Below are 21,982 nucleotides of genomic sequence, written 5' to 3' on the forward strand. Positions count from 1 at the left end.
ACCAAGTACACAAAGACGAGGGAGGGGGCGATTGCCTTTATGCTGCGCGACGATCTCTGCGGCAGGTTACGTTACCCTCGTTTCACACGCCAGGAGTGGCAGGGTTGTGTCACGTCCAGCGGCTACGAGCCTAAGACAAGCCACTGAGTCGACAGGCAGACCACCCTCTTTGTCTGTTACGAGTGTATCTTTACTCTGTTGGGAGAAGGGTCTTGAGAAAAGAGACGCCACAGCTTACTTCTAGATTTTCTCTTTGCAATTAACTATTTTCTGATTATGCTGTAGGTAGAATGGAGAATTGGAACGTGGGATGGGTAAGCATATAATAGAGTTCATGCCATGCGGATAGTATCTGAGGAATTCGTTCAGATACATAGGTACATCCTACATTCAGTGCAACGTCATTATAGGCCGTTGCGGGAGACTGACCTATTCAGCCTTGACATTGCTAGAAAATTTAAAACGGGATTACTGCTCAACTTTACAATTTAATTATCGTTCCTCGTACAGAAAGAATAAATCCAACGTCTCAATTAATACAAATCCTTAGTACCTCCAAAGGTAGTCACCTATTGATAGTTTCTATTATACGGGCGGGCAGTTGATAGGCCAGCCCGTATCTACCAACCATCCAGTTATAGAAGCAACCCACTACAACTTTAAGCCTAAGTCCCGCTATACGACAAGATCTGTATTATGTATGGTCCTGCAATTAAAGATAGTTCTAACTTCATTGATATAATCGTATTTTTAAAAAATATTTATATCAATTTTCTAGTAGGAATTATCTGGCTTTTGAAAGAAGAAAGTTTCTTAGTAAATGGTGTATGAACTGTAAGGTGAGCCTTAGGGTATCAGAAAAATTGGTCCTTGGAAGCACAAGAGATGATATTAGTAGGTCACTTCATGCTATTTGAACTATTCTCTTTAGGCTATTTATTTTTATACACTAAGGCTTAAGAGGTTAACGTTTCTGCTACCAACAGCTTCCACAGCAACATATCTACATGTCTGCTACATGGCAGCATTGGCCCTTATTTGGCGGACGAGGATAAACCGCCATATAAAGCTTCCTGGTCGGTAAGGATAAACAAAAGATTATGGGAGGGAATGAAACGAGGCTCTCCCTCTAAAACAGACTTCACTTTGTGATTTGCGCACGACAGGGACACTGCATTTCGACACAAGACTACTAAATACACAGGGACAAAGCAGATGACCAATGTACTTACGCTGCAGCCATTCGTCTATAATCAATCCAAGGACGCCTTCGCTCCGATGCTATCAACGAGATAAACAAATACCCACTAGGTTCGATATTTACAAAACTATTCCTCCAGCAGCCCCCCATCCGAACTCGGCACCTGGTGCATCTGGTCGTGGGTTGGGAGGAAGCCCCTGTTCTCTTCTTCGAGCATCTTCTGCTTGTTGATGGGCCTGTTGAAGCCGCTGTCGCCACCACAGAAGGAACACAAGTGAAAAAGTGATTCCTATAATCAGAATGCTCTCCACAACACCATCATCTTCCGTGTCTTGTCCGTCCCCAATAGCACCGTCGTACAAGTCACCGCCATTGTAATATTCCTCGTCAAATACCTGGCCCTCGCTCTGCAAGAAGTTTGCGACCCATTCCGAAAATGACCTGTCCTTCTTGGGTTCTGCATATGTTGTCAGTATATGAGCAATATGCACATGATGTGGGTGACTTACTGGGCTCGTCCTGGATGGAGTGGATGGGTCCATGTGTCAATGTGTTCCAAGCACTTCTGAGACGAAGCTTCAACAGACTTAGAGTTACTGGTAAGTATGCTTCCTCGTTCACTTCCAAAGCATGATCGTAGTATCTCTTGGCCAGATGGAAATCTTGAACCAACCCGATGCCATTCTCGTGCATCCATCCAAGGTTGAATAGTGCCTGTGCACTTTGCGAGTAATCGGACGCTCCGGTGTAACACTGGACAGCCTTTGAAATATCCTCTTCGGTACCAATACCATGGTAGTAATAGTCGCCCATCTTGACCAAGGCATCAACGTTGGACTGTCTTGATGATCGAGTCCAGTATACGAGAGCCAGAGTGGGGTTTTGGAGGAGTTTACTTTTCTCTCGAGGCTTTCCAACCAGCGACGACAACGAGATTTTGTTTTGAACCGAGTCCAACATGTAGGCCACATTAGTCTGCGCCTTTTCGTAGCCTTGCTCGGCGGCCAGAAGGTACTCGAGGAATGCAAGTTCGTAATCGCCGGCTTCAAAGGCATCATTGGCATCACCCCACGAGGACACCAGGGGCTCTGCCTTCTCGGCAACACTCTTATAATACGTCAAGGAAGCACCACAGAGCTTTTCTCTTCCAACACCATGATGGATCATCTCTGCAACGTAGTAGTGTGCCTCAATATTGCCGTGTCGTCCAGCAAGTTCAAAGTAGTTGTTGGCAATCCTAACGTCCTCTTGGCCGCCTTGGTCGAGGTAAAGCTGCCCCATCTGTACCAAGGCCGGAGCGTAATCCTGATCAGCAGAAGACTTGAACAAATCCATAGCTTTCTTCACATTCTCCTTCATGCCGTGGCCGTGAAGCATCATCAGACCAAGACCATGTTGAGACTGGGCATCGTTATGATCAACGCCGCGATCAAACCAAAGTTTTGCCTTTTCAAAGTTCTGGACAACGCCATCTCCCCTTAAAAACATGCGGCCAAGATATCCAGCGGCCTTCCCTGCAATCTTTTCGATGCCGGCTTTGGGGTTCTCATGGAGACGTCCATCCTTCCTCCAGTAGCGAGATGCTACCAGGATAAAGTATTTGCGGGCAAGGTCGACGTCTCGTTCCAAGCCACGCTGGCCGTCATAGTATATGCGGCCTAGATTATATGAAGCTTTGGAGTCGCCCTTTTGCGACATCAGATCCAAATATTCGATCACATCATCTATAGCAGCATTGGCATCAGATCCAGGGCTAGGTTTGTAGGCGTTCATGCCAGAGCTAGATGCGCTTGCACCTTCGCCATAAATGCCTCCGTCGTTATCGGAGATTCGCCATGACTGGTGAACCCAAGATCGACCACCAGGAGGTCCCGACCGATACCAAGTAATGGCTTTGTCTGCAACACTCTTGTAGTATTTCACTGCTGTTTCGCAGTTTTTAGTTGTTCCAATGCCAGCATGATGTCTAAATCCTGCTGCCATTTCTGCACGAGCATCGCCACGAATAGCAGCGAAGGTGTAGTAAAGGAGCGCTTTGGCTTGGTCGCGGTCTACCACGTTGCCAAGTCCTGTAGAGTAATAAACTCCGAGCATGTACTGGGCCGTCGTATTTCCATAAGCGCTGGCAAGTTGGTGGTAGTTGTTGAAGGCCACCTCGAGGTTTCTTGGATGGCTGTAGTTGCCAAAGAAATTTATCTCGGCAAGAAGGTAGAGGGCATCGGAGTTGTTTTGTTGCGCAGCTTGTTCGAGAAGTTCAACTGCTCTGGATAGGGCGCCGTCAACGGTGGTATCTTGCGATTGTGATGGAGCCGTTGCAGGGCTTGATGGAATGGCCTTTAAAATGTAACGCAAGACAGTTCCTACGAGACCCGATGGCCTTCGCTTTCGTTGATGTAAAGGTTGGGGAGCTTTGGAAAGCTCTATTTTCGCAGCATCAACCAACTCCGCCCCTATAGATTATCAGTGTCTTTGCGCTTCCGTCAGTCGTGAGTGCAATCGTACCATGCTGCGGGCCAGTAGGTTGGCTTTGGTCTACAACCACATCACTCTTGGGGGAAGCAATGTGTTGATTCTGTCCAGCTTCTTGGATATCTTGATCATTATATGTTTCGTGATAATGTTTAACGTTTGTACTGGTCCCCGGGGTCGCCTGCCAGAGCACTAATAACGAAGTCAGTAAGCCAAGTTGCCAGATGTTGCGTGTACCACAGAGATGCAAGGTGGTGAACTAACAGAGTGCCCAAAGTAATGATTGTCGCATCTTTGGCAGCTGCTATGTGCCTAAGAATTCAATTTTGATGTAGAGCATGGCTATACTACAGAGTAGTATGTAGATGCGAATCAGCAGTGGTAGAGTTACCAGCTGTCCAGTTGAGTTGAAGCTCGAATGAGGTAATGCTATCTGGGTCTCTTCGACTAACCCAAGAGGGGAAGGCGGTCATAAGCCCACCTGGCTGAGTCAGCAATATCTAGTCAGGCACCGACAGGGGCCAATACAACATCCAACAGTGAGTGCTGTATGCGCCTAGCCGTTGTACCTGTAAGGGTCCAAATCAATGATATTGTGTATCGACCACGGCTACTTACCTAGTACCTATGCAGGTAGGTTCTGTGTAGATTGATCCAAGACTGGTGGTTATGCGAGTTTTAAGTTTATACTATTCAATCTCTAGTTGAAGAGATATGGCATAATCATCACTAAGAACAGCCAGACGTACGTCTTAGTTAGATGTGTCTGATAGTCACATGCAAGCTATTAAAGCAACGAAAGCAACATGATACTGATGGCCGTCTCATATAGAGCAAAGTTGTACCAACAAAGTTTTTTGCTTGCATTGAGAAGGCTTACTACATAGCTGTATCCAGCTGAATAGGATGGTCGTCCTTCTAATAACAACCATTTCTAGCTTTTAGCTATGCTTCGGATCGTAGTCGTCGATATAGTCAATTCCAGCACTCCGCCACGTATCCTGAAGATCATGATGTGGAATTCGGTAGATAAGATCCCGAGACATGGACTCTAAAGGGTCGACCACAAGGCGACTTGTTAAGGATCCCGGGTAGCGGAAACAGCCCCTGCACAGACTCATGCTTTGCAGTGTACCCATTAGTTAAAAGGGACTTGAATCAACCAGGGTATGGATATATAACTGAGACGACATGCCTCGTTTTCTCGGAAGTTCTAGAAGATCGTCACAATACCCGATTGATCTTACGTACGCTTTAGTCTACATTTAGTACAAGACAGCGAATAGTCAATCGCATTATAGCCTCGCCTTGACAACTCTGTCTAATACTAACGTCAGTATATATCTTACCAGTTCGCCTCGCCATCTTGCGTCATTGACCTCGAACTGAAGCCCAATGCCAACTCATCAGGTTGATCTGGGAATATCTGAGCAAGATTCGATTGACGACGACCACTCATATGAGGCTTTAGACAGACAAGGACTTTGCTGCGAGAGGGTGGGATAAAGATGCGCTGTCCATGCCAACTCACACCCAAGACGCCCGAGCTATCGGTACAGGATACAGCGATTGGACAGCAGTGCAGTAGCCAACGCGGATGAGCAGGACGAGTAACTACATTTGGACAGTTCAGGGCCCAGATAGTTTCATGTTGGTCATTTAGGATCTTGCGTGTCTGCGTGTGTAGTTTAAGCGGAAGGTTCCTGGGAGACATGAGGTAGCCCAGATGAACATGATCAGCTCAACCACGAGTTGAAGCGCAAAAAAAGCAACTCAATCGGCTGAAGGCGGGGGTATGAAAGGCTGGATGGATAGGATTCGCCGCTCGTGACGTGGAGCATGTTGTTGGTAGGCTGTAGGCTGCTCAATAGAAAATATGATATTGACAGGGGATCGACCTACTGGACGACTGTGGCTTTAGCGTTTTGCTTTTGACAAGCTTTGGTGTCTTGATTACGGTGCTGTAGATCTAGGCACATAAATTGCGAAACATTGGCGTTAAGCCCATCCGATGACTGAGTGGATGTTCAAACTGTAGTGTGCAGTATTGGGGCCGATGTCTTGAGGACTTGAGATCATAATGGTGAGCTAAAACACCCATCATAATTTGGCGTCCAACCACGGCGCCAAGATGATGCACTTGGAGGGGCTTTGGCGGTAATTACCCCTGTTTGTCGTCCCGAGTTGGGTCCTGGTGGATGAAGCTTAGTTCACCTCCACTGGGTTGAATCTCATTTCCGTAAACTTAACCTTGCTCAGAGATTGTCGTCTAATTATTGTCTGCATAACTACTGGGTATGAATGCAACTCGTATCTGAGAGTCCTGCAAGCCATTGATCAACTCTGCAGAACAAATTGAGAGCAGCATCACTCGTTGTCGGTACCTGTGAGGCCATCCAATAATTAATCACACGGCCAGCCCGTCTGCTGAAATGTAATTAAAAACGAGAACTTTAAGGAACGTTAAGCTCCACTTGTCTAATAAAGCCATGACCCTGGTGCACGGCATCATCCCGTCTGCTAGTGCCAGCTGATCCAATGGTCATCTCTGGTGTGTTTCTTTCTGTGACTCTCATCATTTCTGCTTGGGGGACCCTTTGACTAGGTAGTCTAGGTTTGCTCGCTCATCTGTGCACCTGTGACTTGTGTGGAGTTGCGCATCATGATTCTCAGCCTCATGCATGGCTGGCAAGCACAGTTACAGAGTACAAACAGAGTACAGACGCTTGTGTGTCGTGTCGTACAGCATTGCCGTGTGACAACACAGGCGTTGGAGTCGAAGACTTGACTTAGATAACGAGCCAAGCGAACATGATCTACTGAGGAAATCTACACATGTCTCATCCATTGTTACTTTGTCTACTACTACCTATCTTATCTCACCTGCTACGCACATCCCCCTCTCCTAAATCGTCTCTTCTTGGCCCATGTCGCTTCATGCTCTGGTCTGGGCACATAATGTAATTATCACTCCGCCCCAGGCCTGGCCCAGCCTGGCCCAGCTAGAAAGAAGCCCAATTCCCAATCTTAGGTGCACATTAGTTAGTGCTTTTCTTCTTTTTTATTTTATTTTAGCTGATACGTACCGCACCCAATACTGGACGAACGATGAACCTGGTCGCGCATCCCCGTCGCCCCTGAAAGCGTGTCCTCCATTCCCACTGCCACCCTCTCATTGCTTGTCTTCTCTCATATGGAGACTCACTCTCCCACTCACCTACCTTTTTTCCTCTTTCTATGATTCTATTCTACCTTTTTTTTTCTACATTGTATTTTCATCTCGTCTCTTTTGAACCCCCCCAGTTTTCGAACCCCTCCCTTTTGTTATCGCCTCTTCTCTTCTCAGGCTCTTTGACCTGTCTTATTTCGATACATAGTAAGTTTGAGATAGCTTTCCAGAGTTCACCACCAACCCAATATCTACTGAGGGGGAAAGAGTTCCATTCCTGGTACCTGACCGATAGTGACTGTGCCAATTTCATGTGTACGCCTATAGGCCGAGTCCAATCGCCCAACTAACTCTGGCTCACATGCCGCAGGTGCGCATCAAAACTGCCCGATGCCCACCTTCCCGACTTACACGTCTCGCATTGTCTTGCATGTAGCATTTCCAACAAACAACGGCGTCATCATTCTTATGCTGATGGACTTTTTTCAAACAGGGACTTTAGATCTTTCTTCTCTCAATCAGCCAATTTCCAACAAAAGGAAATCTCGTTGTTTGCAGACCCAGTTGGGAAATTATTGAAACGACACCTGCCCAGTCACCTTATAAACCGTTTTACTGCCCCCCTATTTAAGATACCGAATCGACTCGACGTTGCCTTTCCTACTACACCGTACATGGTATTTCGCTACGATAACTTTTGACACTCTCGATTCCCAATACTCTTTTTCTAGCCATCACCCATTATGGCAGGTCTTTTTTCTCGCCTCAAAGGCAAAGATGGCAAATCCAAGAAGAAAGGCGCAAACGATCTTGAGCAACAACCAACAAAACCACAATGGACAGATGCTTGGACACGCACATACGTTGAGCCTGAAGAGGTTCACGAGCTGATCCGATGTTGTACAGAGGAGCTCAAAGCACGAGGTATGCCATTTATCACATACACTGTCCAGTCTGTATTCTCGTGTACGCGGTATGCTGATTACCATGTCCTACTATAGGCCTCGACCACCCATTCCTCTTGTTGCCATACCGCCCGACCTCCGACCCTAGTGCGGTGCGCTCATTTATTCGACATTTCTTCGAGTCACATGCCAGCTTGCGAGGGGAACAATTGTCCCAGGAGCTGCGCATGACGGAGCCCATGGTCAGTAACTTGTATGTGGAGGCTTTCGCAGCTACTGACTCCGAGATAGGTGGTTTCCGGTGTAGCAAAATGGTGCTGGAGTCGCCTCCAGGGAGGTATTGTTGGATGGGATGCATATGAACTTTTCAAGGTTGGAGAATTTGGTATGTGTCCATTTACAACTGCAATCACAAGTTCGATGTGCGCTGACTTGTTCCAGACTCCAACATGGCCCGAGACTCCTTCAAGACCTTCATCCCCATTAGCGTCGAAAACGGTGCCCGTCAACGCATTATCTTCGACTTCTTCGATCTCCTAGCGGCCGTCGCAGCGCACGGGAAGTCCAACGGTCTTGGTGGTCGAAAGCTTTCGCGAATGGCTGCATGGTGGACATTTGAGCAAAAAGATACCAAAAAAGGATTCGAGGGAGGATACGAAGCCTGGCTTCGGTAAATATGTCCCAATGTTGTTACCTATGCTGGCAATTGCTAACCAAGAACCAGTGCTGCCGATGCGACAAGTCATATGTTCTTCGCTTTCTTAAGATCGCTTTCGCCCGAACAGAACGTCACTGGTATCACTATGCTACCTCGATCCCTCCAGAAGCTCCTCCAAGAAACCGAGTATCCTCCCCAGCGACCCACACTTATGATGACAACGACATACAAGGTTGTCATGATCGTCGACACTGTATCCCCGACCCCCTTTGCTCTCCTACGAAGAGCCAACCACTTCCAATATCGTGACGAAGACCGCGCACTGCGAGAGTTCTCCGAATTTGATGACCCCGTGCAGGCTTTGACCGACGAATGTCGCCGTGTTCTTAAGGCCATTTCCGGTGCCAATCAGTCACAGGCGTCAAGTTCCAAGCACTCGACGAGCTTACGCGATGCATCCTGGTCAAGATTTGAGGATATCGGCTTTTCTTCTACCCTGGATGAGGACGACGATGACGACGATAGCGCCTTGGCCTACAAGCGACAGCCGCCAGCTCTGCGGAGAACACCCGCCTCAGGCAATGGACTGGACCGACCGACAACACCATCGTGGGCTGATTTCCTTTCTTCGGGTTTTGTAGATGAGAACCAGGGTACCAGGCAAAACTTGCTTCTGCCCCCTGACAAAGTTCTGCCTCCCCTTGAAACACAAAGACAACACAGTTCGCAGTCCCATCGACCCCGACTCGAGCACGACCACTCTCTCGAGCCTGGTGAGCTTGCAAGCATCGCAACACTCTCGCTCGACGATTCGTTCTGGTGGGTTTGGATGGCCAGTCTTGCCCCTGAAGAGACCGCGGAGCGCAAGTCGGCTTTTGGTCGATGCGCTGTCATTGAAACCAAGATCAGCACTGGCCGTTGGCTGGTGATGGAGGAAATGGTGGCCGGTGCTGCACCAGAGCCTCAGGAGGGTGCCTACATTGCAGAGAAGAAGGGATTCTTCAGCTGGACTAAGCGTGGAAAGGGACTAAACCGACGAAAGTCAACAGCCAACAAATCAGTTGACAACGTCGGCCAGGGCGCCAGCAAAGCTAGCATTGGCCCCGACACCCATGCACGAATTCAAGCCAAGGCCGCTCAGCTACGTGCTCAAGAGCAACAGGAAAGGAAATTGGCCTCTCAACCATTGTACCAGCGCCGCGGCCGAACAGATGCTGAGCTGATGGCGGAAAAGACTAACAGTGTTATGACACTTCAGCCCACCATAATTGGCGAGGCTTCGTCGGCATTGAAGTGGGTGTCCAAATACGACAAAGGAACGATTAAGGACTTCTACATGGCCAACAATAATGCTGGTCGTGGAAACATGATGTCGCCAATTTCCTCCAGGAGTATGATCGACGATGTTAACCAGGAACAGCCCCCTCAGGTGCCCGTTAAGGACGTGGTGTCGCCTATCACTTCCCCTACCTTCTCCCATGCTTCCAGCGAAATGGTTAGGAAACCAGTGCCTCAGCCGGAGCAGCCCGTTGAAGCCCGACCAGAACAACCTGTGCCAGAACCTGTACAGGCGCCAGTCCCAGTCCCTGCCCAAGAGCCTGCCCGTGAACACATCTCGGAGCCTGTGCAGGAGTCTGCACCTGAACCGACACGGCCTGTCAGCCCTCTTAGCCCCGTACCGCCTCCTAAAGACGATGAACCTGTCCAAGACGTTTCTCGTGAAGACATGGTCTCGCCCACTCCATCAAGCCCCGAGAACAAGAAGAAGAAGAAACTTCAAAAGGCAGATAAGGACAACCGTGGTTTCCGTAAACTCTTCCGTAAGAACAGAAGCTCCAAGGTGCCTGATGATGCTGCTGCCAATGTTCACGCCTTCCTTCGCCAAAACCAAGCGACACCAGAACCTGCTCAGCAGTCCCCTACACCGGCAGACACACCTGAACCGGTGGCTCCTATCCAGCGTGTTCCTGTGCCCCAGCCTGATGAGGCTGACCTTCCCACCCCTACACCCGCCGCTGAGTTTGTAACACCTATGGAGGAGCCTGTCCAGCGCGTTGATACGCCCCAGAAGAACCCTGAGATTGTTGAACCCACCATGGACCAGTCACAAATTCCCGTTGGTGCTAAGGATTCCCCCGCTCACAACTCAGTCCCTCATTTCAACCAGGGTCCCCTCCAAGACCAGCCGGCCTTTGCACCTGACTCTGACGACGAGAACGATGCCACACCTCCCCCTATTCCACGATCACCTCGTCACTCTCCTCAGATTGGAGGTCCATCTCAGGCTGAGGAGAAGTTGAGTCACAGCGCAGGCCCGGGTGTTCAAGATCGATGGGCCCAGATCCGAAAGAACGCTGCTGAGAGAGCTGCCGGACGCCCTGATGAGCAACTGCGACCAGGTTACAGTCACAGCAACAGGACTGGAGACGGTGACGATGATACAAGCGGAGAAGAGAGTAAGTCACCACAAAATCATTGAATGGACACAGAAAGACTAACATATATTTCAGCCATTGAATCTCGTGTCGCCCGTATCAAGGCTCGTGTAGCCGAGTTGACGAACAATATGGAGGGCTCAAATGGACCTCAGGCCCCAGGTCCTCGTTACTAAATGACCCAGGTCTTTCTTGAGGTATAGCATGGCCTCGATTGATTCACTGGCGACCGAATCCTTGGTCCCGTATGACGCCTTGCGACGACGAGACACATCTACGAGACACATTTCGCAAGCCCTGCACTCGCCTAATACCAGCCGACGCTGATTTGTTTCTCCATTTCCTCTTGTGTTGTTTGATATCCCATTTTTTTCTTCTTTTTCTTTTCCTTTGCTTGACATATGATACCACTAGAGGTTGCAGCAAGAGAAAAGGCAGTGCGAATCTTGACAGTTACAGGAGAATAGGAGTGAGGTTAAGAAAACTGATTGTATCCTTTCAAGGGCCATCCGATCCTGTAATTATTATATGTTTATTCATGCCCAACTTTTCCGACATTACTCTTTTTACCTATATCTACTTCGGGCTATCATTTTCAACGATCGATGTAAACATAATCTTCTTGATCTTCGACAGGCATTCAATTGACTTAATCCTGCCATGCGAATACATTCATATGACCAATTTTACATTTCTTCCACAATGATTTTGTTGAGGCGCCACATATGATATCCTTGAAGCACGTGTGTTCACACTCATATTTTTTATTTTGTTTTCGCTCGCTGAGACTAGTTATACCATGATCCATGCACATACTCTGTAGATTCCCCAGGTAAGTAATAAGGTAATCGCTACAAGACGGTTACCGAACTTGGTAGGTTTATCGTCATGAATAGCATAAACGCTGATCCTCTCGCGAACTCTGACTAAAAAAGCTATACCCATATCGTTTCGTACCTTGTACTTTCATACCCAGGTCCCTTATCCTACACACAGTGTCGAACGCCGTCATAATACGTACACGCCAGTATTAAAAACCTAAAACATGCCATACCACGCATATCCTTACTTTTTCTTCTCTTTCTCTTCTTCCTCGGCTAACCTGAGGGCCTCTTCCAAGGCCTCCTCCTCATCCTCGTCGAACTCGACATCGTTCTCTTTGTTTTCCTCGACTTTCTTGACAGCCTCGGGCTTGGACTTCTCAATGGCCTCAGCCTTCTTCTCAGCTACCTTGGCCTCGTTGGCATCAGACTCTTTGATAGGGGCCTTGGTAGACGTGCCAGGTCCCAGAGCCCAGTCAACCTCTCCATCGGGTCCGTATCGCGATACGAGCCAGTCATTGGCCTTCTTGAAATGGTTGCAGTCGAAGAAACCACGGGATGCGCTGAGAGGGCTAGGGTGGACACTCTGCAGCACGAGATGCTTGACACGGTCAATCTTTTGCACTCGCTTGCCAGCTGGCGTTCCCCAAGCCATGAACACCACGCCCCTTGTCCTCTTCTGTGCAATGATATCGATGACCTTTTGCGTAAGCCTTTCCCAGCCTCTGTTGGAGTGAGAGTTGGCCTCGTGAGCTCGGACTGTGAGGCAGGTGTTCAACATGAGGACACCACGTTCTGCCCAGGGAGTGAGGAGACCTCCGCGGTTCGCCGGTGGCTCGAATGTGGGGTAGTCCTTCTTGAGAGCAATGTACATGTTCTTGAGAGAGGGCGGTGCGGGAGTCGGAGGACGAACGGAGAATGCCAATCCGTGAGCTTGGTTATCGTTGTGGTAGGGATCTTGGCCAACGATGACGACTTTGACATTGCTGAAGGGAGTGTGACGAGACCTGAAACAGAAGCATTAGACATGCCCGAGGTTGCTAATGGTGGATAGAAAACTTACCATGAGTAGATATCATCTCTAGGGGGAAAGACCTTGCGGCCAGAGGTGATCTCCCTGTCGAGGAACCGCTTCAAGTCTAGGAATTCCTTGGAAACAAGCTCGTCCTTCAAATGTGCCAGCCAGCTTTCATCCAGGGTATCGATTTCCAGCTGCAAGAGCTCTTTCTGCTCGGGCTTCAGAGAATCCACCCACTTGGTCTTGTCAAACCTGGCGGCTGGTGCTGAAGCTGAAGCGGAAACAGTGCCAGCGGCAGGCTTGGGTGCTGCAGCAAAGAAGGACGCAATATTGCCGTCTGCTTTGGTCTTTTTCGAGTCATTGCCTGCAGAGGCACCGGCCTTGCGTTTGAGCGCTGACATGGCGAGGAATCGCAGGTGGAGACTGTGAACGGAGAAGGAAGAAAGCTGCACGCTGGGCCCTCGATACGAGGGAGGGACTCTTACGACAAGAGCTCGTGCGGGACGAATTATGGGCAGTTAGCCTGATATAAAATCTCAAGAATTCAATTGGAGTTGAGAAAGATTTAGAGAAGAATATTGAGACAATGTGGACTAGGCGTATGGTGGTATACTATGGTGAGAAGGGAGGGAGGTACGTGAGAATTTTGGAGTAGAGTGGTGATGCAAGACCAAGGGGTTAGTGAACATTAGTTCAAAAGCACGACGCGTTAAGTAGAACGCGGTGCAGTGTTACAATCCATACCTAGTCGCTACTTAGTAGTCTCCCAGACCTGGATGTGGGTGGTTGGGACCTGGACTAGCAGGGATAACTAAAGCACTAATGAGCCACTCATGTCATTATATTAGGCAGACGAGCAAGCAGTTTGCACTACTTGACAAACGAAAAGAATAAAATGATCACTCATATATGCCGAGAATTACGTATCTAACATACAGAGTGAAGTCACTAGGTATAGCTTCTATAACAATGTTGTCTTCTTCTCGTGACATACGAGCCTTTGGCTTCATCTGCGAGAAATATATCAGCTGAAGAGTGGATATTGAGAGAAGAGCTTCCTTCTATGGATCGTCAAGAGAAAGTCCTCAGCTCCATAATAGCTAGGAGGAGTTTTGAAATGCCCTCAGGGTATTAGAAAAATTGGCCACTGAGAACATAAGAGACAAAATTAGTAGGTCATCTTATGCTACTAAAACCATAGCCTTTGGACTATTTATTTTTGTATCCTAAGACTTAGGTGGTTAACTTTTCTGCTACCCAGTAGAATACATCAATGAATGTTTGAATGCTGACTCATTCGATCTAAACAGAGTAGAATGCATCGATATTTGTAATTGGGTTTATGGATTTCAACATCTAGCTCTATAGCTCTCACTGTTCCATCCGTATTTCCGCTCGCATTCATTCCCATCAACTCTAACACAACTTCCTGCAATCCTTACTTCGTACTGTTGTCACTATCATAGCTCACCATGGCAATGTGAGTATACTCTTCATCGTCTGAGACATTCGACTCAGGTGTCCAAGGTCGCTGCTGATGCGTATCATGCGAAGACTCAATAGGTCGTCGCGGCAGAGGAGGGTTTGACTCCTGGCCAGCTCCAACTGGTCGGCGAGGAATAGCAGGTTTGTCTTCATGCGGAGGTTCGGTAGGGCGTCGAGGTAACGGTGGCGTGGAGTCTTTGTCTCCTTCTCCTGACTGCTTCTCGCTTGCTCCAGGTCGTCGAGGCAGTTCCGGTGCTTCCTCTTTGTCCTGAGCAACAAGTCGTCGGGGAAGGGGTGGGTTTTCAGAACCAGAAATATTCTGCGACTGTTCTTGACCTGGAGGCTGCGAAGGTGAGATGAGAGCTGGAGGGGAGATGTTGAGCCCATGGAGATCCCGCTCGATTTCCTCTTGGCTGGGTGACTGAGGCTTCTCCTGTCCCTCCGATGCAGTTCCTTCAAGATCAATCAACTCGCCCTCAGCGTGACGGTCTTTCATAAGAATGAGCTCATCCTTTTCAATTTCCGAAGTAGCCTTAATACCAACAAAGCCGCACTTGTTAAGAATTTCGCCGACGAGGTCGGGATATCGAAGATGTCCGCTGACCGTGTCACTCAGGTCAAGGTTCTGAACACCCTCAACCTCTTGGATGTTTTGCAAGCCGGAAACGCCCATAGAGAGGCTATGAGCACGGTACACGAAACCAAGAATCAGATCATTCTCCGAATATACGTTGAAAATCTTTCCTGATACAACGGTTCGAAGGGTACGCCAGTGAGGAGGGGCAGAGGGAGCAGGAGCTCCAATGATGACAACAGAGTCAATGAGACCGAATGCTTGTCGCTCGGCAAGAGACTGGAGACAAGCATGGATTGCCGTGGCACCTAGAGAATAACCAATCAATGTTACAGGACGTTCTCCTTGGACCTTGTTGATGAGAGCATCAGCAAGTAGCTGCCCTGCCTTTCGTGATCGATTATGCGCATGGCCAAAGGGATTGTCGACGTTAGAAGCGACGGCGAGCAACTGAATGGGCCAAAGTGCAGCAAGAAGCGTCGCGAAAACGGTACGCTTAAGAATCTCCAACTTGACCTTCTTCCAGGCGAAAGACTCGACCATGGTTCGAAGCGCGTGTCCAAGGGCGATGAGAGACTTCATTTCGTAACGCAGGGCGAACACCTCAGAATCGTCCCCGAGAACACGCCAAGGTTTGGTAACATCATCCTCGTCACGTAGCCAGCCGTTGATTCCAATTGTAACTCGTAAACGTCGCTCTTGTGCTTGTGCTTCATCCTGTTCGGCATTGAATATTTCACCCCATACTCCCTTGAGAGGTATAAAGCAAAAGTCTTCAATCTCCTTGGCATATTTGTCCATCATTTCACCCTGACTTGTGTTAGCTGGTAGAACCGAGAGCTTCTAGGGGCACATACCGTCATTTTACCACCGTAAGCACCGAACAGAGCACCTACAAGGGCACCGTTCATCCAAAAGATACCTAAGAAGCTCGCGACACCTCCTAGACCTACACCACCAAGGATGCTACCAACAGCACCCGCAACCAAAGGAGCTGCCAGGCCGCCGGTGACACCTATAACAGCTGCTCCAGCGACAGAGGCAAGACCTACTTTCCAGAACCGACTAAACTTGTTCTCCTCTCGGCGCTTGGATGCTTCGGCTTCGGCAGACATGACTTCCTGTTGCTTTTCCTGATCTTTGGAAGATTCCAGAAGAGTCTTTGCAATTTCTATCTCTTCCTTGATGATGAAAGTCTGGGGAAGCTCCAGGGACGAAGCAAGATACAAGGCCAGTGCTCGGGTATGGGCAGAATACTTGCCCGTGGACAGAAGAAGCAGCAGGATGCATGAGACAGCCTCCCGCCTATCAGCCGCAGGGATGGTTGTCAACCTTGTTGGGATGGGGTGGTACAAAGACTGGAGAGAAGCAATATCTGCAGATTTGTCGACCTTGGTTTCACCGAAACTGATGAGATTCTCACCCTCCTCTGGTGTATCAAGCTTCTTCTTTTCGGCAGCTTCTTGGTGTTTGCGTCTCTCATCCTGGATCTTGTAATCATCCTTAACGCGAACAATCTCTTCAAGCTTTGGCATGAATTCGTTCTTCCATCCCTTCATGTGCTTGATCGCAGCCTTTTGGATGCGCAGTGCCTGCGCTGACTGCTTCTTTGGCTGCTGCTCTTGCTCTTGGGCCCGCTTGTAGAAGTCATCATTCCTAGGCGTTGAAGATCTACCTTCATCCCTGGGTGTTGAAGGTCCACTTTCATCCCGAGGGGTTGATATAACAGGGCCCAGCTCTTCGTCAGATGCCTGGAGTTGATCTATCATGTAAGAGGTGATCTCGTCAACGAGTTTCAACAGGGCTTGACGCCGTGCGGGGTTGAGAGTGATGACTATTTGGCGAGGGTCTGAGCATGTTGGCGCCATGTTGACGATATTCGCTGCTGACACGATCGCTGGGATTATGACAGTATTGTTGTTGTTACTAGGTAGTAACTGGTGGACGGTTGTCTGGTGAGGGCAAACGGTCTTATAACAGGAATGGATATGTGTCAAGAAGAAGCATTCCCTCAGGCCAGTCCGTGAATGTGCACAACCACTGAAGAATGCCTCAGTCTCGACCTAGGCGGACTTTTAGGCAGTGTTGTGTGTTAGAGTGAGGAGACTCATAGGCTTGAAGCTGAGCCGACTTCAAGTCCTGGTGTAACTAAGGTACAAGTGGATCGTTGGTTGTTGGGTCGATGGTCACAGTGTGTGATGTAATCGCGAAGGAGCTGACAAGTGCTGAGCATCTGTCACGTGCAGCACATTCATAGGATTCCAGCACTGGGAGTAGCAACTAGAAGAAATGTGGTTTGAATGTTCCAGGAATGGGGTTTAAATGTCATTTTCTTGGGTATGTTTAAGCAGTTGTGGCGCTTAGAGGTCCATTTGATCAATGGAGGCTTGCAGATCCAACGTCATTGACACAGGGGCCAGGAACCAAAAGATACAGCCTTACTAAATGCGTTATCCCGAGTTTTGATCAAACATTTGGACTTTGATATGATAGATGATTGGAGACTGGACCTTATGTTGCGAACAGTAAGATTGTGTCTTGTTCAAAAGACAGAATAGAGGTTCGTGTCTTTCTTATTCAACAACACCAGACTTGGCAATCTTTCGACAAGAAACCTTTGTTACACCGCCATGTACATAACATAAATTTGATAGCACGTTATATTGGAGTTTGGGGGTGATTAAGCCACTTCTAAGCCGGGACTATTACGCCAAGGAAGCAGAACTCGTCGAATATAACATGGTAGAGGTAGAGTACAGATGCATACAAGTCTGTCCCATATCAATCGTGATGCTCGACTCCAGGGTAACATGCGGGCAAATGGGTTTAGACCCGATAAGATTATCAGGGGTCTGATAAGATAGCCCCGCTAAAAAAATTCCCAGTCGCAACTCTCGAAACCATCTGTGTTCATCGACACTTCAATATTTGCTCAGCTTTTTCTTTTACCAACTCGAGACCGCGACAACCTCGATTCAACTACCAGAAGGGTCTCTTAATAAAAACGAAAAAAGCGATGGATGCACATGCGCTGCTGTCCTCACAGGGTTGGAGAGGTACCGGCCACTCCCTTCACAAGACCGACGACTCGATCGGACTCGCGAAACCTCTACTTTTGAATCGCAAAGACAATACCAAAGGACTGGGCCAAAAGCAACACTTTACCAGTGACCAATGGTGGATGAACGCCTTCGACGAGCAACTTAAAGGCATCGACACTTCTAAAAAGGGAAAGGTGATACAGACCATCACCACCGGCAAGCTCAACGTCATCGACAAGAACCTCGGAAAATACTCCGTCTACTCAACCTTTGTCCGAGGCGGATTCCTCGAAGGAACGATAGACAGACTCAAACTCAACGACTCGAGCACAGAGTCATCGGACACGGATTCCAGCGATCAGAAGGACTCGAGCAAATCTGACAAGGACAAGCCCCGAAAAGAGACCAAGGAAGAAAAGAAAGCACGAAAAGAAGAAAAGAAGAAGCGCAAGGAGGCACGTGCCGCAAAAAGGGACGCGAAAGCTGCGCGCCGAGAGCTGAAAAAGTCAAAGAAATCTTCCAAATCATCCAAGTCGTCCAAGTCATCAGCCGAATCAAGCGACGCAGACGAAGAGAAGCGAAGGCGACGGGCCAAGAAAGAAGAAAAGAGAAGGCAGAGAGCAAAGGAGGCTGGAAAATAGAGGACCACAAAGACAAAAACGGAGTTTAATGGCATATACAGCGAGAGCATATTCACGGAGTTGAGGTCAAATGGGAATTTTTGGATGATACCCCATAGATGTATATTTTACGTCTGTTTCGGAATCTTTCCTGGCTTGTTTGAAAGAAGCCATGGTCTTCGATCCCAGAAATCGTCCTTGATAATGTCCACGTGCTCCACTACCACGCGAGCCTTCGCGCGACTCTTCTTGTCCTTCTCTTTCTGTGTCTTGGATTGTTGAGTCGGCTCGGCCTGGGAGTCGATGGTCTGTGTGATGTTGTGAGAGTCGGGGTCAACAAGCTCGTACTGTTTGAATTAGTGGATGTTCCTGGCACGGAAATCGGAGTACATACATCGCGAAAGATGACGCTGCCCTTCTTGTAAATCTCTGGCTCGTTGTTGTAGTTAATGGAGCATTCGGAGAAGAGGATTTCGTTCTTGTCCGCTGCGTACGTTCCCTGCCAATGTGTCAGCTTGTTTTGGGCCCAGAGACACTGACAACTTACAGCAAGCCTCTTTTCAGCCTCCTTGTTGTCAAGGCCCTTGACCTGGATCAATGACCAGAAACTAGTATTGTAAAGATTGTTGATGTGACCTTGTTCGTTAGCATCAAAATCATCTTGGCACATCTTAGAATACTTACAATCAACTTGCCGCCAGCTCATGTAATCGCGGAGGTTTTGCACACTGGGGTAGCATACTGCTCTTCCGTCAAACGACGGCAACGGAGGAGATAAGGGAGTATCTGGGAAGTGAGTGGACCAAAAGTATACATAGTTGGCTGTGAACGTGGATACAACAGTGCTGACAAGTTTACTGAAACATGGTAAGTCGAGAGTTGACTCAAGGGGAGAATAACTCCGTACCTGGCTCTTCGCTCAAATAAAGTGCATGCTTTGTGAAAGACAAAACTGGTGGTATTGTTATTAAGAGACTTGTTTTGCATGTTTAGTCCAACAAACCTGTACTCATCACTGACGCCATATGCGATCGTGATGTCTGGCAATTCAGTCACTACTGCTTTGGCAGCAGTGTTCATGAGATCCAGAGCTCGACGATCATTTGGCTTCTCAAAGGCATACTTGGCACACATTCTTAACCCAGTCAGTTTAATTCGCATTGTTCAGCAGGGCTGTATATACTTGGTGAAGCCCCTGCCATCGATGCGAACCACAATCCATGTGTTGGGCATTAAAGCATCTGTCGTCTCGAAATTACGGACATACTCGAATCTTGTAAGCGATTAGATACATGTAACAAAACGACACGTGTGTCCCAAAACTCACTTGGAGTTTGCCATATTGATGATCTATCCGATGGAAAGCCAACAGTGAAATCGATGTTGGCGCAGAACCTGCGTTTGTGAATCAGAGGGGCTTTGTGAGAATTGTTAGTACAAGTTGAGCATTGGTGGTGGGGAGAGACTCATCAATAGAGGGGTGCAAGATTTCCATCCATTTCATCCATTATTCCCGGGCGGCATGTACAGTGGAATAGGCCAGCCACAATTATTGCTTGCACACCTGGAGTGATGGATGGAAGGGAAGGTGGGCCATCGCAGCCTTGCAGATCAATCAACATCCACCCAAACAGCACGGCTGAAGCCAAATTCTAGTCCTGCACAAACACTTGTTAAACACGGCATTTTCATTTATGATAGTATCTCAATGCTATCCTCAGTAACTTTGCAAAAATGAATTTGCTACTGTCAGATGATTATCTCCTCCAGGATTACCCCGAGAATATCACTAATACCATCCGATCGGGACATGCGACAACATTGCGCTTCAATCGCCAAGGAGATTACCTGGCATCCGGCCGAGTCGATGGAACAGTTGTGGTATGGGATCTCGATACCATGGGGGTAGCAATAAAATTGAGAGGTCACAACAAGAGCATCACATTTCTGAGCTGGTCGCGATGTGGACAGTATCTTCTCACAACCTGCCAAGGATGGAAAGCTATCCTATGGGACCTTCAGGATGGCAAGCGCCTGCGCGAGGTTCGCTTTCGCGCGCCTGTATATATGGCCGAGCTCCATCCGTGGAATCAGTAAGAACAATGCGACCAGTCTAGACAGCTCAGTTAACATGCGCCAGCCTCCAATTCGTCGCAGCACTCTTTGAAGAGCAGCCCGTTCTCGTCGACATCACCGACCCCGTCGATGTGAAACACATCTTACCATCCGCACCGAAGCGACCGAATACAGATGACTCTGCGTTACGCGAGAAACAAGCAAAGGAAGACGCCAAACAGATGACAACCTGTGCGGTCTGGAGCACAACCGGAGACCACATCCTTGCCGGCACGAACAAAGGAAAACTAAATATCGTCGACGCAAAGACCTACGAAATTATATACTCTGACAAGATATGTTCGGGAGTCATCACGACTATGAGAATGACAGTGTCGGGCCGCGAGCTGCTTGTCAATTCCCAAGACAGGATTATTCGAACACTCCGCGTGCCTAACTTGCTAGCGGAAAACCTCGATCTCGACACGTTACAAGTGCCACTGGAGCACAAATTTCAGGATGTTGTCAACAGATTATCATGGAATCACGTTACGTTTAGTGCTACGGGCGAATACGTAGCAGCCTCGACGTATAACAACCACGAGCTGTACGTTTGGGAGCGCAACCACGGTAGTCTTGTATGCATGCTCAAGGACCCGAAAGAAGAGCAAGGAGTGATAGAGTGGCACCCAACCCGTGCGCTCTTAGCCGCCTGCGGTTTAGAAACCGGTCGTATATACATATGGTCCGTGGTGAGTCCGCAAAAATGGTCGGCTTTGGCACCAGATTTTGCCGAAGTGGAAGAAAATGTCGAGTACATCGAGCGGGAGGACGAGTTTGATATTTACGCGCAGGAAGAAATCCACAGAAGGCGACTGGATGCGGAGGACGAAGAAGTGGACGTCTTGACGGTCGACCAATCCAAAACTCTGGATGAAGACGAAAGCTTCCGGATGCCCATACTGTTTAATCTCGGCGAGAGCGATAGTGAGGACGAATTCATCGCTGTATCCACTGGCACCATGAGACGTAGGAGTCCTGGGGAGGGTCAAAGTGATTTGGAGGAGAAACCACCCGTCGTCAAGAAAAGCGCGGCCAGCAGAAGAGGGCGAAAGCGTTAATAGCCGACTTTACTTACTGACAAGTGACAAAGAACAAAGTGGCCTTTGTCGCATGCATTGCTAGGAGCTAAAGCTGCATGGAATAGGGATAGCTCATGGCAGAGCAATTGCCGATTTTCATCTCAACAAAGAGATAAAATAACGAACAGTAGCGTGGTATTAATAACAACGTTTAATGCATTTTGAAACAGGTACCTTTTTAATAGACAAAAATGCTCAGGCATGGCGTGGGAACAACTGGAGGTGAGGAATGCCTCTTTTGGGGGAGAAGAACATGTCGTAAGTCTACTACCAAAGGTACTGAGGTAGTACCTGTGATTAAGTTTCATGATACTTTTTTCAAGGACATGGTAAACAGTAACAGCGATCCCTGAGAGTGACATAGGATGAAATAAGCTTGACAGCTAGAT

The 21,982-nt window shown here is 48.3% G+C and overlaps 7 protein-coding genes across 7 annotated transcripts; 3 read left to right on the plus strand and 4 right to left on the minus strand.

The window, feature by feature from the left end:
- Positions 1–1,320: 1,320 nt before the first annotated feature.
- On the minus strand, positions 1,321–5,035 carry FGSG_00909 (uncharacterized protein; the record flags this gene model as incomplete). The annotated part of the gene is made up of 7 exons (XM_011318342.1): positions 1,321–1,658; positions 1,711–3,651; positions 3,704–3,862; positions 4,123–4,151; positions 4,420–4,436; positions 4,918–4,929; positions 5,003–5,035. 7 exons carry the CDS (start codon positions 5,033–5,035, stop codon positions 1,321–1,323), a joined length of 2,529 nt encoding a protein of 842 aa, XP_011316644.1.
- Positions 5,036–7,582: 2,547 nt separating this feature from the next.
- On the plus strand, positions 7,583–11,013 carry FGSG_00910 (uncharacterized protein; the record flags this gene model as incomplete). Its single annotated transcript, XM_011318343.1, has 6 exons — positions 7,583–7,763; positions 7,841–7,986; positions 8,036–8,129; positions 8,186–8,414; positions 8,469–10,858; positions 10,913–11,013. 6 exons carry the CDS (start codon positions 7,583–7,585, stop codon positions 11,011–11,013), a joined length of 3,141 nt encoding a protein of 1,046 aa, XP_011316645.1.
- Positions 11,014–11,747: 734 nt separating this feature from the next.
- FGSG_00911 (uracil-DNA glycosylase) lies at positions 11,748–13,077 on the minus strand (the record flags this gene model as incomplete). Its single annotated transcript, XM_011318344.1, has 2 exons — positions 11,748–12,665; positions 12,722–13,077. The coding sequence occupies 2 exons, from the start codon at positions 13,075–13,077 to the stop codon at positions 11,903–11,905; spliced, it is 1,119 nt and encodes a 372-aa protein (XP_011316646.1). The 3' UTR covers positions 11,748–11,902.
- A 1,037-nt stretch (positions 13,078–14,114) lies between these two features.
- On the minus strand, positions 14,115–16,603 carry FGSG_00912 (uncharacterized protein; the record flags this gene model as incomplete). The annotated part of the gene is made up of 2 exons (XM_011318345.1): positions 14,115–15,545; positions 15,593–16,603. 2 exons carry the CDS (start codon positions 16,601–16,603, stop codon positions 14,115–14,117), a joined length of 2,442 nt encoding a protein of 813 aa, XP_011316647.1.
- A 1,148-nt stretch (positions 16,604–17,751) lies between these two features.
- Positions 17,752–18,417, plus strand: FGSG_00913 (uncharacterized protein; the record flags this gene model as incomplete). The annotated part of the gene is made up of 1 exon (XM_011318346.1): positions 17,752–18,417. One exon carries the CDS (start codon positions 17,752–17,754, stop codon positions 18,415–18,417), a length of 666 nt encoding a protein of 221 aa, XP_011316648.1.
- A 107-nt stretch (positions 18,418–18,524) lies between these two features.
- FGSG_00914 (uncharacterized protein) lies at positions 18,525–19,530 on the minus strand (the record flags this gene model as incomplete). Its single annotated transcript, XM_011318347.1, has 6 exons — positions 18,525–18,743; positions 18,791–18,895; positions 18,944–19,032; positions 19,081–19,253; positions 19,304–19,348; positions 19,400–19,530. The coding sequence occupies 6 exons, from the start codon at positions 19,528–19,530 to the stop codon at positions 18,525–18,527; spliced, it is 762 nt and encodes a 253-aa protein (XP_011316649.1).
- A 600-nt stretch (positions 19,531–20,130) lies between these two features.
- On the plus strand, positions 20,131–21,752 carry FGSG_00915 (uncharacterized protein; the record flags this gene model as incomplete). Its single annotated transcript, XM_011318348.1, has 2 exons — positions 20,131–20,489; positions 20,537–21,752. 2 exons carry the CDS (start codon positions 20,131–20,133, stop codon positions 21,570–21,572), a joined length of 1,395 nt encoding a protein of 464 aa, XP_011316650.1. The 3' UTR covers positions 21,573–21,752.
- Positions 21,753–21,982: the final 230 nt, after the last annotated feature.

This window comes from Fusarium graminearum, chromosome 1 (assembly GCF_000240135.3).
Source record: "Fusarium graminearum PH-1 chromosome 1, whole genome shotgun sequence".
NCBI lineage: Eukaryota > Fungi > Ascomycota > Sordariomycetes > Hypocreales > Nectriaceae > Fusarium > Fusarium graminearum.